At 45.6% G+C, this 14976-nt stretch overlaps 1 protein-coding gene across 1 annotated transcript; it reads right to left on the minus strand.

Annotated features, from left to right (window-relative positions):
• Nucleotides 1-11292: 11292 nt before the first annotated feature.
• On the minus strand, nt 11293-11976 carry LOC138293983 (C-type lectin domain family 2 member D-like). Its single transcript, XM_069233241.1, has one exon. It carries the CDS (start codon nt 11974-11976, stop codon nt 11293-11295), a length of 684 nt encoding a protein of 227 aa, XP_069089342.1.
• Nucleotides 11977-14976: the final 3000 nt, after the last annotated feature.

Here is a 14976-nt window from a genome sequence, read left to right on the forward strand (position 1 = left end):
ATGGTTTCTAATCTCATGCTTGTCTTTGTTGATCTGAGAATGCAACAGATACTCAAAACGGAATATGACATTTTGTTTGGAGGAACACATTTAATTGTTTTGGAGACCTTCTTCAACTTACTACTGTAAAAGAACAGGCTGTTTTTAAAACTCACATGAACAGACTTGAAACGCATTGGGAAGTATTGGCAATGTAAACATTTGGCAATATTTTCAATACAAGGAACTTGCTAAAAATATGCGTAAAACCTATGACCAGGAGTATAGAATCATTTTAAAGGACATTAGAGTAAGAGTTCTGACAGAGGAGGGAAGACTGATGTTGGAAAGTCGACTTATTAAGAAATTGTTTTCCTCTAAGAAGATGGCAGCAGAGCTAATGAAAAACTTTTTTAAAGGGGCCGATTTAAGAGCCCCTTGTGCCACTTTAGTGCTCCCTTAGCTTAATCTTTTTTACACTAAGGCGGCGCTAAGGTGGCCTTTTCCCAGCTCCATATTTACAAAGTGGTGCAATGCATGCATTGAACCACTTTGTAACCCTTTGCGCCACATCATGCATGTGCCATGCATAATGTATGCAAAGGAGCGTTCCGGCTCAAAGAGGCCTGCAAAAATGGTGTTGTGAAATCTACAAGATTTAATTCGCCATATTTGGTGTCGTTTTTAATGCCTGCTGAAAGCAGGCGTTGAAAGGATGCACCCATTGTAATCAAGGGGCCTCCTTGCACTTTGCTCCACTAGCGTCACAATTTCTGACGGTAGTGGACCAAAGTGCAACAATAGCATCAAAAATGTTGATGCTATTGTTCCTAGGCCCATATTTATACTTTTTGACGCTAAACTGCGCTAACGCAGTTTAGCGTCAAAAAATTTAGCGCCGTCTAACGCCATTCTGAAGCGCCATGCGGGCGCCGTATTTATGGAATGGCGTTAGCCGGCGCTAGCAGACCGGCGCTGCCTGGTGTGCGTGGAAAAAAAACACGTAGACCAGGCAGCGCCGGCGTAGGGGGAAAATGGCGTTAGGGCGTCTTAAAATGGGGCAAGTCAGGTTGAGGCAAAAAAATCGCCTCAACCCGATTTGCGCCATTATTTTCGACGCCCAGACGCCATTTAAATGACTCCTGTCTTAGTAAAGACAGGAGTCATGCCCCCTTGCCCAATGGCCATGCCCAGGGGACTTATGTCCCCTGGGCATGGTCATTGGGCATAGTGGCATGTAGGGGGGCACAAATAAGGCCCCCCTATGCCACCCAAAAAAAATTAAAAAATATAAAAAATTATACTTACCTGAACTTACCTGAATGTCCCTGGGGTGGGTCCCTCCATCCTTGGGTGTCCTCCTGGGGTGGGCAGGGGTGGCAGGGGGGGTCCCTGGGGGCAGGGGAGGGCACCTGTGGGCTCATTTTGAGCCCACAGGCCCCTTAACGCCTACCCTGACCCAGGTGTTAAATAGTGGCGCAAATGCAGGGTTTTTTGACCCGCCACCTCCCGGGCGTGACTTTTGCCCGGGAGTATAAATACGACGCATTTGCGTCGCCGTCATTTTTTTAGACGGGAACGCCTTCCTTACATCTCATTAACGCAAGGAAGGCGTTCACGCAAAAAAATGACGCTATTTGCCCATACTTTGGCGCTAGACGTGTCTAACGCCAAAGTATAAATATGGCGTTAGTTTTGCGCCGAATTTGCGTTGAAAAAAACGACGCTAATTCGGCGCAAACGGAGTATAAATACGGGCCCTAATACCGCTATGGTGCGCTGTATCATTAATACAACACACACATGGTGGCGTTAGGGGGCCCAGGGGGCACAAGAAAAGTGGTGCTGCATTTGATGCAGTGCCATGTTTCTTAAATTCGGCCCAGTGTTTCATAGATGCCTACACTTCAAGAGTATGCAGCATTTAATGAAGAATTACTAAAATGTGAGAATGCAAACATTTTGGAAATTACTGCTATTGACAAAACAGAACACCACTGTGTAACTGTTCTGCTGATTACAAGATAAATTAATCTCTTTTGGAGAAATCTGTATTCAGGACTGCTGGACTAGAGAAGTATTAACATATCTGCAAATACTATAGAGTAATTCTAAGATGTAATTTAAATGTAGAAGGATTGGTAAAGTTGTTGATTTCATTAATTTTCCTAACTGTGAAGAAGTTGAATTTTTAGCCCGAAAGTTTGATCAGGTTGATGGTGTGAAGCAAATTGGATGATGTGTTGTACGCTTTTTGCTTGTGAAAGATTTGTATGTCTGACAAAAATAGTTTCCAGTTTGTCTTGCGTATGCCGCAGCGATCCACAAGTCTCAAGGCCTAAGTGTTAATTCTGCATTTATAATTATCAGAACTACCGTTTTTAAAGAAGGATTGTCATAAGTAGCATTGTCACACATTTGAACATTATCTGGTTTGTTTCTGGTTGATTTTGATAAGAAGTAACTTAGGGCCGTATTTATACTCTGGTTGCGCCGAATTTGCGTCGTTTTTTTCGACGCAAATTCGACGCTAAACTAACGCCAACTAACGCCATATTTATACTATGGCGTTAGACGCTTCGGGCGCCAAAGTGCCCGGAGTGTGCGTCATTTTTTAACGTGAACCCCTTCCTTGCGTTAATGATATGCAAGGGAGGCGTTCCCGTCTTAAAAAATGACTCCCAGGCCTTTACGTGGTATTTATACTCCCGGGCAAAAATGACGCCCGGGAGTGGGCGTGGCCAAAAACGGCGCATTTGCGCCGCTTTTTAACGCCTGGGTCAGGCATGGCGTTAAGGGACAAGTGGGCTCAAAATGAGCCCAGAGTGCCCTCCCCTGCCCCCAGGGACCCCCCCTGCCACCCTTGGCCACCCCAGGAGGACACCCAAGGACGGAGGGACCCATCCCATGGACATTAAGGTAAGTTCAGGTAAGTTTTTATTTTTTTATTTTTTGTGGCATAGGGGGGCCTGATTTGTGCCCCCCTACATGCCACTATGCCCAATGGCCATGCCCAGGGGACAGAAGTCCCCTGGGCATGGCCATTGGGCAAGGGGGCATGACTCCTATCTTTACAATGATAGGAGTCATGTTGATGGGGGATGGGCGTCGAAAAAAAATGGCGCAAGTCGGGTTACGACGATTTTTTCGACGTAACCTGACTTGCCCCATTTTAAGACGCCCATACGCCATTTTCCCCCTACGCCGGCGCTGTCTGGTGTACGTGGCTTTTTTCCACGCACACCAGGCAGCGCCGGTCTGCTTGCGCCGGCTAACGCCATTCCATAAATACGGCGCCCGCATGGCGCTTCAGAATGGCGTTAGACGGCACAAAATTTTTTGACGCTAAACTGCGTTAGCGCAGTTTAGCGTCAAAAAGTATAAATATGGGCCTTAGTACAGATGCAAATTGCATGAGAGAGTAAAAAAGATTAAGAAGTAGATATGCTCCTCATTTAGGACAGTAGCCTATTTATGAAAAATGGGTATTATGTCCTAAGCGGAAACTGACAAAACAGATTATAGAAAAGACCAAAAGGAAAGCTAAAGAAGAAAGTGTCAAGAAAATAAAACTGGATAAGGATGGAGATATTGTAGGTTATCGGTTGGATAACGCTACTGGTGTAAACTGCCATGCGAATGTTGTTCTCAATGTTCTCTTCCGTTTACCACATGTTGTAAATGCAATCCAAGAAAAATCCAGGGACACACTGTGCACAGCAGTATGTTATTGCCTTCTCATGACAGAACTGCAATACATTCTGCTTCAGACATTTGACAACTAGTAGACAAATATAGTGGATCCGTAGTATTTACTCTAAATGCTCAACAAGATGCACAGGAATTTATTATGGTGATGCCTCGAGTTTTAGAAGACGAGGATTTAAATATTGATCACATATTTGGACTGATTTATACATAGAACCATGAGTTTGAAGATTGCTCTTTCTCACCTACAACTGAAATCCAATCCGAGCGATTTCTGTACTTAACTCTGCCAGATTCTAAAAATGTGTCTTTTGATAAGATAATTTAAAAAAGTTACCAAAATATTTCCCATCAAAGCTGTAAATCAAATGTATTCTCTACATTGCTCATACAGAAGAGAGATAAATACATTATAGCAATGTTTCAACGATGCAGAGCACATGGAACAAATTTGGACACTTGCGGGCATATTTTTACTCTGTTCATGCCGAATTTGTCATTTTTTTACGCAAATTCGGCGCAAACTTAACTCTATATTTATATTTTGAGGCTAAGACTGTCTAGCGTCACAATATTTAAGTTTGCACCATTTTTAGATGTGTAATCCCCACCTTGCGTCAATGAGATGCAAGGTAGGCGTTCCCATCCAAAAATGACGCAATAGCGCCGTATTTATCCCCAGTGCTAAAATGATGCACGGGAGGGAGGCTGTCCCAAATAATGGCGTTAAGCTTGCTTAGAGCCATTATTTAACACCTGGGTCAGACCAGGTGTTAAGGGACCTGTGGACCCATTTCCATGGTCAAACACCATGGAATGGGCCCACAGGTGCCCACCCCAAGCCTTAGGAACACCCCCACCAAGACAAGAGGATGGGGGACCCCATCCGAGGTAAGTAGGGTAAGTATGGGTAAGTATTTTTGTTATTTGTTTTAAAGTGCCATTGGGGGTTCAACAAGGGGTCTCCTGCATGGCACTAGGTACAATGGCCATGCCAAGGGGACACTGGTCCCCTGGCTGACCATTGGGGTTGTGGGCATGACTCTGTCTTTTCTAAGACAGAGTCATGTTTTAGGATGGTTGTGCACCTGGAAATGATGCAGGGATGGTTAGCTGCATTTTTGTTTGCCCCTAACCAGCGTAACGTCATTTTTTTACACACAACCTTCTATTCCCATACTGCTACCCTCACCCGGCTAGCGTCACTTTTGTTGACACTAGCCCAAGCTTAGCGCCAGCTTGCGCCATTCCATAAATATGGCACCCGGCACTCAGGAATGACGCAAGCCGGCTGTAAACTTTTTGGTGTAAAACTGCATTAGCGCAGTTTTGCACCAAAAAGTTTAAATAAACCCCTTAGATTACAAACTTTAAAGCTGGACAGATATCAGTTTCTTGTAGAACATACTGTACTTTGGCTATCATTTTTCATAAAGGTCTAAATATCACATCAGGACATTATAACTTATATTGAAAGACTGAAACTGGATAGACAGAGTGAAGGGATATCAGTCTGCAATTCCAACAAAAACTGCCTTTCAAACTTCCTAATTCTTACCTACTACCCCTTCAGCCTGAGTTCTAAGAAAGTTTTCTTTAACAAAAGTATCAGATACAGTCTTCTGTGTTGACATATAAACTGCTTAAAAATATCATTAAGCCTATCAGGAATCATGTCTTCAAAAATATATAAAAATATGAACTATGCATAAATGAGGTGAAAGGATTTCTGGTCTAAAACAAATATACAGTTTTTTCTCTCAATAGATTTTCAATGTTTAAGACATCATTCGGCCTACCAGGGGTGATGTCAACAAAAGGATATCCAAAACCTCAAGCGTCGATCTAGGAAAGTACTCTCTTTCTTGGCACAGTTACCCCCATTTTCTCCCTGTTGTCATTGTGTTTGACTGTGTTCACTGGGATCCTGCTAACCAAGAACCCAGTGATTATGCTCTCTCTTATCTAACTTGGTAACCTGTTCTATTTTCACTCCACATTTGGCATACTGGTGCCCTCATGCCCCCATGTAAGTCCCTACTATATGGTACACAGGTAATCAGGGCACTGGGGTACCAGGGGATCCCCATGGGCTGCAGTATGTATTATGCCACCCATGAGGAGCCCATGCAAAGTGTTCTACAGGCCTGCCATTGCAGCCTGTGTGAAAGAGTGCATGCACCCCTTTTCCCATACCTCACTGCACCAGGTCACTGTAAATCACCCCTATGGCAGGCCCTCCTAGCCCAGAGGGCAGGGTGCAAGTACCTGTGTGGGAGGGCACCCCGCCACTAGCAGAAGTGCCTCCATGAACTCCATTGCCATTTTCATGGACTTCGTGAGTGTAGGGATGCCATTTTACACATCACTACCTATGTTCAGCTACGAACGGTAATTCCAAATCTAGGTATGTTTGGGGTCAAACATGTCAGAATCATAACCCAATACTGTTACCAGTATTGGAAATATGATTCCATGTATTCAGGGGGCTCCTTAGAGGTCCCCCAACATTGCTCCTACCAGTCTTCCAGGGTTTTCCGGGCAGCCCAAGCTGCTGCCACCACTCAGACAGGTTTCTGCCCTCCTGCTGCTTGAACAGCTCAAGCCTAGGAAGGCAGAACTAATGACTTCCTTTGGGAGAGTGGGAGTAACACCCTCTCCCTTTGGAAATAGGTGTTGCATAGCTTAGGATGGGGTAGCCTCCCCAAGCCACTGGTATGCTTTGAAGGGCACTGCATTGGCACAAAACTGGTCAATGGAAAGGGGAGGTGCCAAGAGCTCCTCCAGAGGGTCTCTGGGTTCTGCCATCTTGAATCCAAGGTTGGCAGGGACCTCTGGAAGCATCTGAGTGGCCAGGCAGGTGATGTCAGAGCCCCCCTCCTGACAGCTGGTCACCTGGCTAGGTGACCAATCCCCCTTTGAGGGCTATTTAGGGTCTCTCTCTTGAGTGGATCCTCACATTCGGCTTGCACGATTCCAGCAGGACTCCTCTGAAACCTCCACTTCTTCTTCTAGCCACTGGAACCATGACTGGACCCTTCAGGGACCGACAATCTGCATCCACAAAGAAGACTCTTCTTGCAACATGGTTTCCACAGCTCCTTCCAACTTCTGCAACATTTCCCCATTTGTGCATCTTCTGAGGGTGGCAAGTCTTCAGTCTGCACAAGAATGAAGAAGGAATCTACCTTGGAGTGAAAGAGTCACTCCCCTGCATTCGCAAGCACCTACTGTAATGACAACCGGATGCATGGATGTCCTCTCATTCTGAGCTGCATGGATCCTGCAACATGGGTGGTGGTCCATAGTAGTCCTCTTGGGCCTCTCTGTCAGCTGTCCAACTTTGGTTCAGGTAAGCCCTTGCCTTTCCACGCGGGACAGTACACCTATGCACGGCGTCTCTTGCCAAGGATTGTTTGCATTTCCTCCAAGGGACCGTCAGGCATTGTGCAGCTCCAGCACTCCTTCCTGTGATGCACAGCCCTCTGCGTGGTTCTCCTGCGGCATGAGACCCTTCTCCTGTGTGCTGCATGGGCTCCTTCTGCCACGTCTGGGTCCCCGACCTGTGGGCTCTCTGTGTTGCTGAGGGTCCTCTCTGGCTCCCCCTTCTGGGTTGAATCCTCCTGGGCCTTGCTGGTCCACCATAGCACAACTTTTACACTAACCGCGAATTCACCTTTGCCAAGGCTTGTTGGTGCAATTCCTGCACTGACACCCATCTGCGATCTTCCTTCCAGTGTGGGACATCTTCTGCAGCCCTCAGGAACTCTTCTTCGGCTCCAGGGCTGCAGACCATGACCGTCGACCAACTCCTGCAAGTACAGCTGGGAGGGTAGTAGCTCCTACTCCTCCTGGACTACTGTGACTCTTGGACTTGGTCCTCTCTCACCACAGGTCTTCCTCTCCAGGAATCCACCACTGGTTTCTTGCCGTCTTGGGTGGGTGTCTTCTTTTTCTTCCTTTTGGGGGGTTTTGGGAAATCCCAGTGATTTACTCCTGCTTTCCTGGTCGCAGGGGGTACTGCGTTACTTACCTGTGTGGTTTTCTAGTACTCACAGCTCCCTTCTGTACATTCCACTTACCTAGGTGGGGGTCCTGTGTTCGCATTCCATTTTTTTAGCATATGGTTTGGGCCCCCCATAGGGTCACTATTGTCTAACTGCATTTGTACTGTTTTCTAACCTTTCCTATGCCTATTCCTGTTTACTAGTGTATATAATTAGTGTAGTACTTACCTCCTATTGGAGGGTTGCCCTTCTAGTATTTTGTAGTATTGTGTGACCAAAAATAAAGTACCCTTATTTATATACAACTGAGTGTTTTCTTTCACGTGTGTAAGTGCTGTGTGACTACAGTGGTTTTGCATGAGCTTTGCATGTCTCCTAGATAAGCCTTGCCTGCTAGTCCACAGCTACCTCTCCAGAGCCTGGATTCTAGACGCTGCCTGCACTTCCCTAAGAGGGGATACCTGGTCCTGGTATAAGGTGTAAGTACCTTGGGTACCCATCACACACCAGGCCATCTTCCTACAGAAGGTAAGCCAGATAGTCAACTCCAACTGGCACATACTGAACAGCAATAGAGAGGAATATCTTAGGCTCCCCAAATCTATATTTGTGCATAAACAGAACAAGAATTTGAAGAACTATGTTGTGCGATCCAGCTTGGACAAACCACTATGATTTATAGAAAAAAATAACTGATAGTGTTACTCAAGTCAAAGAAAATTTCAAATGATCAACAAGAAAGGCATGAGCCAATGCTATTGAGCCAGATGTGTACACTTTCAATAATTACACAGTAAGCCTGACCACCTTCACTTTCTGCAAGATGAAGAACATTACTTACTTGCTCATTAGCCCCAGTAATCTTGGGTATGTAGGGGAAACACCCGCTTTACTGAGCAGAAATCTGCCATACAAATAGCTCAAACAAATGCACCATTAATAAAACATTATATAGAAAAAAACATAATCCAGAAGACATCAAATGGCTTATTTTAGAAAAAAATGATAATGAGAGGTCCATAGAGCTGCTAGTAAAAGAAGAGAAGTGTTTTGTATTTTCACTCTTGATACGTGTGGAAGGGATATAAATAGTGAGATTCTGTGAGAGAATGCTATTGTCTCTAATACATAAGGGACATTTTTGGGATTTACACAGCACATATGGACAGTTAAAGTTCCAAGCGAGATCTGTTAAAAAATAAAAGTGTAGAAATAACATATAAGTGACAATTTGGGCTCCAATTACATATTAGACCCATGAGCGGTATTCCCCCTTCTGATGTTTTTTTTCTCTTAGAGTAGGGAGTTTACACAGTTTAAAGATACCTGCCTTATAAGTTGCATTCCCCCCTATATTTAGGCTTCCAGCATAGGGAGATAGTATTGTTCCAAGCTGGCCGCCACAGCCAGTGTGACCCTCTAGGTGGCCCACACTAGAAAGATTTTAGGACAAGGTGCCAAATAAAATATTATGGAACAGATCCTTGTTTCTGTGGGCCACAGAAGTTGCTTCTGTGGACTCTATTGGTGCCTAGCATGGGGCTGCTGGAATATTTAAAAATGGCTGCAGTAGTAGCTGTGGTTTGTGAGGTGGTCAAGTAGGGAGAAATCTCTGCCCATCTCACACACAGGTGGCTTCAATAAGGCGTTGTACTTATCCCCCCTGGCCGGAGCGCAGATTTGCAAACTGGTTCAGAGCTCCTTGCACTCATTCTTTGGGAGCCTGAGGTTTTGACGGTCCCCGGCTACGGTGAGTAATCTAATAGTGAAGTTGTTGGTCCTAATAAATAGCCGGGTCTTTAGCAGCCATGCAGACCTTGGAGAAATATTATTTCGATTAATGAGCAGTGCGTATCAGATCGGTTGTGTGGTACGGATGTTGAGCTAAGAAACAAGCTGCCTGTAGCAGAAGATGAGCACGATGGTAGTACACATCCATAGACATTACTTTAGAACTGCCCCAGACCAGCAGCAAGTAAGGGCTAGAGTACAGCAAAGTTAGTATATGAGCAAGAAATTATTCATTATCATAGGAAGATAACGTGGCCTTCAGAACGGTATCATCTGTTCCTCACAGACTCTTATGGTTTATGTTTTTCAGCCATTTGTTTCAAGGATTTAAAGCAAGGCTGGGGCCTTTGGCATATTGAATAGGACAGGCGAGGCATTTCAGTGCCTGCCATTTGAGTATCTTAGCTGGCCGATAGTGGAGCAGTTTTAAAAAAACAATCAAAACGTCTGAATCTTAATAAGATTGTCTTATTCTTTTTTTTTTTTTGTCCTCATCTCACTAATCCATGCCAGTAAAGGAAGGATCCACTACTCATTGACCCCCAGGTGTATAGCTCAACAATATCAACGGGCCACTCCACCTGCCACTCTCTTCCGACAAAAAAAAAAAAAAAAAAAAAAGATTGTCTTATTCTTCAACATGCATTTTTCTTGCAGTTGTTCCATTTCTAACTGGTCCCTGAGGAGAACATGCAATTCTAAATTCTCAGTTAGACATAAGCACACATTTTTGGAACTTATGGGAGGTATACATTGAGTAATACAGTATGCAGCACACACTTGGGAGATACTGCCTGGGATTTAAGTTATATGACATGGATTCAAAACCGTGTATAAGAGTGCATCAAACGTTTGGGTTATGGGGTGGTATTTTGAATTGAGTCAAACATGATAAAATTGCATGATAGGGGTTCACCCCACTAAATGAAGATGCTATATATGAAAAGTTATATGGTAGGGACTCACCTTGGCATTTGAACCATGTCACAAATAGGGGTGGGTGGAGGTTCTGTCTTCCACTGGTAATCACAAAAATCACAGGGAAGGTGGCCTGATGGGGTCAGCAGACAACCATATCTGTGATTGCTTTTAAATAAAGCATTTTTTTTATTTTTAAACACAGCTTGTTTTCCTTAAAGTAAAACCGGATGCGTTTAAAAATACAAAAAATGAAACGTTTCAGTTTAATTTTTTAAGAGTAGGCAGTGGTACATGGCAGTGGTCCGTAGACCACTGGCTGCTCTCAAAAAAACGTTTTTGCATGCATTCATAAAGGGGAATGAGTCAGTTTCCGAATGGGTTAACACCAATTTGAAATTGCTGTTAACTGCGATTGTTTCGTGACCACGTTCACAAAACAATCATACATAACGATGCGACTCGCAATTAGGAAGGTACGCCCTTGGCATGCCCCTTCCTAATTGCGACTCGCAACCCTATTTTGTGATTCAGTAAATAGATTAGTGTTAGAAATGAGGTCTCTAGTTGGTAGAGATATACACCCTTCTCCAAGTAAGGGACCACAATCCTAGCCAGGGTAAGTTGCACACAATGAAAATTATCCTGTGCCCACCCTCTGGTAGCTTGGCACCGAGCAGTCCGTCTTAATTTAGAAGGCATTGGGTTATGTATTTGTGCAATAAATCATACAGTAACACAGTGAAAACACCACACAGGTTTAGAAAAATATAGGATGTTTATCTGATTAAATTAAGGTCAATGTTGAAATATCACTTTTGCAGGTTTAAAAGAGTCTTAAATGTTAGAAATCAACAAGCTTTGTGCATTTGGCTCTATGTGCCTTAAATTATTCCTTCTTTATATATTCTGCGTGTTTGGTGCAGATGTATCTCCGAGTTGAGGAGCACCGGGCACTGCTGAGACCCTGATGGTTTGGGTAGGCGCAGTCCGAGCCGCCGGGGACGCCGGTGCCGCTGTCCAGGGCGCTGCCGTCGGCCCACCGCCAGGGCCCGCTCGGATCTCTCCGCAGGCCGACCCAGCGATCATACTCCCCCTTCTCAGAGAGGGCGAACCCTCTCTCTTTGTCGCTTTTAATCACAGCCAGACTGGAGGAACGAGAGGCGCAGCTGCCATTGGCAAATGTCCAGCTTCCTTCGTTTTCAGAGAATAAGAAACAGCTGCTCTCGCGCAGGGTCCATCCTGCCTCGCACTGGCGGGAAAGGCCGCCCTCGTCGGTGCGGTTCGCCTCACTCGCGGGGTCTTCTCTCGCTCTGAGGGCGAACACGGCGGCGAGGACGACGGAGCCCAAAACCACCGCCACCGCCGCAGCCACCACCCGCCAAAGACGGCGGCGGCGGGAGGCGGCTGGGAGGCCCTCTGCGGGCGGCCGGGGCTCTACCGCGGCTACGGCCACTTGTTGCTCCTCCTCGGAGGGTGGTGCCGCCGTGATCTCCGGCCACCCCCGCCCTAGCAGCGCACATGCCCGGGGTGAGGTTTCTTGGCCGGGCTCTTCCCTCAGGTCTGGCTCCATCGCGAGCACCACCGGTGCGTATAGAGACATGTTTAATTGGCAGAATGAAAAACTTTTTACACCAGCGCTCGGATACATTTTCCAAGAATTTGAACCAACCAAACTCATCTGATTTTGACTATTCTTTTCGCTTCTCCGAGAGGTTCTTAAACAATCTTAAACATTTTTTTGCTACGGCGCCCCAACAAATTATGACTATGAACCAAATTCTATGTACTGCTACGATCTATAAACAGGGTTAATAGAGGTATTTTTTTGACATTACAAACTAATGGCGGATGTCGTATGATGTTTTAGTCTGTGAAAATTGCGCATAGAATTGTGGGTAAGCGCATATCGCTTGTGGGTAGGAAGGCTGATTCTTTTAGGGGTTTTTCGAAGCTGCTTTCTGCCCTCGGCTTTTGTTACTGATAGCATTTAACGCTGCACTTTCTATCTCCACGGGCATTTATATTGCCATGGAGGAGGATCGAAGCGGGTGAAAATTAAAATAGCACACTTTTTTTGGCTTTAGGTATTTCGCCGCTCCTGCCGAAATAGCACACTTTGGTGAAAAGTATCCAGCTTTGTAACCATATATGTAATACCTTACCTGTAACAAGTTGTTATTTACCATAAAAACGTAAAAATACACACTTCTACTCATTTTGCGAGAGATCTCTGCTTTGTCAATGGCTCTGACCTTCATCTCCCCAGAACAGCTTGGGACAGATTTACTAACATTCTGCACCGGAAACTGGCGCAACTCGTTTATTTTGAATTCATCTGCCCGAAAGTAAGGCAAAGCAGCGTCCATGGGTGGTACATGTACTAAAGCTGCCCATAACACTTGAACAGACTCGTATTTCATGTCTCAGCACAAACATGTCTGGCACTATTCCCCCCTCTCCACCTGCACAGAATCATGCTGCTGAGCGCCACACACACCTTTAACACATAGGCCCATATTTATACTTTTTGACGCTAAACTGCGCTAACGCAGTTTAGCGTCAAAAAAATTTGCGCCGTCTAACGCCATTCTGAAGCGCCATGCGGGCGCCGTATTTATGGAATGGCGTTAGCCGGCGCAAGCAGACCGGCGCTGCCTGGTGTGCGTGGAAAAAAACCACGTACACCAGGCAGCGCCGGCGTTGGGCAAAAATGACGTTAGGGCGTCTTAAAATGGGGCAAGTCAGGTTGAGGCAAAAAAATCGTCTTAACCCGACTTGCGCCATTTTTTAACGACGCCCATCCCCCATCAACATGACTCCTATCATTGTAAAGATAGGAGTCATGCCCCCTTGCCCAATGGCCATGCCCAGGGGACTTCTGTCCCCTGGGCATGGCCATTGGGCATAGTGGCATGTAGGGGGGCACAAATCAGGCCCCCCTATGCCAAAAAAAATTATTAAAAAAAAAAAAAATAATACTTACCTGAACTTACCTGAATGTCCCTGGGGTGGGTCCCTCCAGCCTTGGGTGTCCTCCTGGGGTGGCCAAGGGTGGCAGGGGGGGTCCCTGGGGGCAGGGGAGGGCACTCTGGGCTCATTTTGAGCCCACTTGTCCCTTAACGCCATGCCTGACCCAGGCGTTAAAAAGCGGCGCAAATGCGCCGTTTTTAGCCACGCCCACTCCCGGGCGTCTCTTTTGCCCGGGAGTATAAATACCACGTAAAGGCCTGGGAGTCATTTTTTAGACGGGAACGCCTCCCTTGCATATCATTAACGCAAGGAAGGGGTTCACGCTAAAAAATGACGCACATTCCGGGAACTTTGGCGCTAGACGCCTCTAACGCCATAGTATAAATATGGCGTTAGTTGGCGTTAGTTTAGCGTCGAATTTGCGTCGAAAAAAACGACGCATATTCGGCGCAAACGGAGTATAAATACGGCCATAGTGCGAGGATGTCTGAATGTGCAAGGTTACCCCTCCAGTACAAAATACCATACCTCGGCTGACTTTACCTTACATACCTTGCATGTGTGCTGTATAGTGCAGCAGACATGAAAAGTTGGAAAAGAAATGAGATGAATATTTCTCTTTAACGCCTGTTTTTGAAATAGTGGTAATTCTTAGTGCAAAATGCTGTCTACTATTATTAGTAGATAGGGTTTTAAGTAAAAAACCAAGGCTGGTAGCCCTGGAACGCCCATGTACCACCCATGGAATGCCAGAAGTATCTAAGGGCCAGATGTACGTAACTTTTTGCATGGCGCAAACAGCGAATTTTGCTGTTTCGACATGCAAAAAGCAAATTGCGATGCTCATTCCTATTTTGCGAGTCGGTAACCTGGTTACCGACTGGCAAAATGGGAATACGAGTCGCAAATATGCAAGGGTGTTCCCCTTCCTATTTGCGATTCGCATCGCTATGCAGAATTGCTTTGTGAACAAGAACGCGGTTGGAAAGCAATTCGCAGTTACCACCAGTGTCACACTGGTGGTAACCCATTCGCAAAAGGGAAGGGGTCCCCATGGGACCCCTTCCCCTATGTGAATAGCCCTGAAAAAATGAAACAAAAATGTTTTGTTTTTTTCGTTTGTATTGCAACTCGTTTTCCTTTAAGGAAAACGGGCTGCAATAAAATAAAAAAACGGCTTTATTTTAAAGCAGTCACAGGCATGGTGGTCTGCTGTCTCCAGCAGGCCACCATCCCTGTGAGTGGTGCGAATCGCAAGGGGTTCGCAAATTGCGACCCACCTCATTAATATTAATGAGGTGGGTCTTTGCGATTCACAGATGGTGTTGGGACAACATCTTGCATCCGGATTTGCGAGTCGCAAATTCGGATTTGTGTCATTTTTTTACGCGAACACAAACCTAACTCTAAATTTATACTTTGGCGCTAGACCCGTCCAGCGCCAACGTTTTGGAGTTAAAGTCATTTTTTGCCAGTGGGAAACTGCCTTGCATCAATGAAATACAAGGTAGGAGTTCCTGGGCAAAAAATGACTCTAAGGCCCAGGCGCCTTATTTATCCTGCAGTGGAAAAATGGTGCACAGTGGGGAGGTGGGTCTAA

The sequence above is a fragment of the Pleurodeles waltl genome, chromosome 4_2 (genome assembly GCF_031143425.1).
Source record: "Pleurodeles waltl isolate 20211129_DDA chromosome 4_2, aPleWal1.hap1.20221129, whole genome shotgun sequence".
NCBI lineage: Eukaryota > Metazoa > Chordata > Amphibia > Caudata > Salamandridae > Pleurodeles > Pleurodeles waltl.

Coding starts and splice junctions, on each gene's coding strand:
- LOC138293983 (XM_069233241.1), bottom strand. CDS start 11,976: ATGGAGCCAGACCTGAGGGAAGAGCCCGGCCAAGAAACCTCACCCCGG.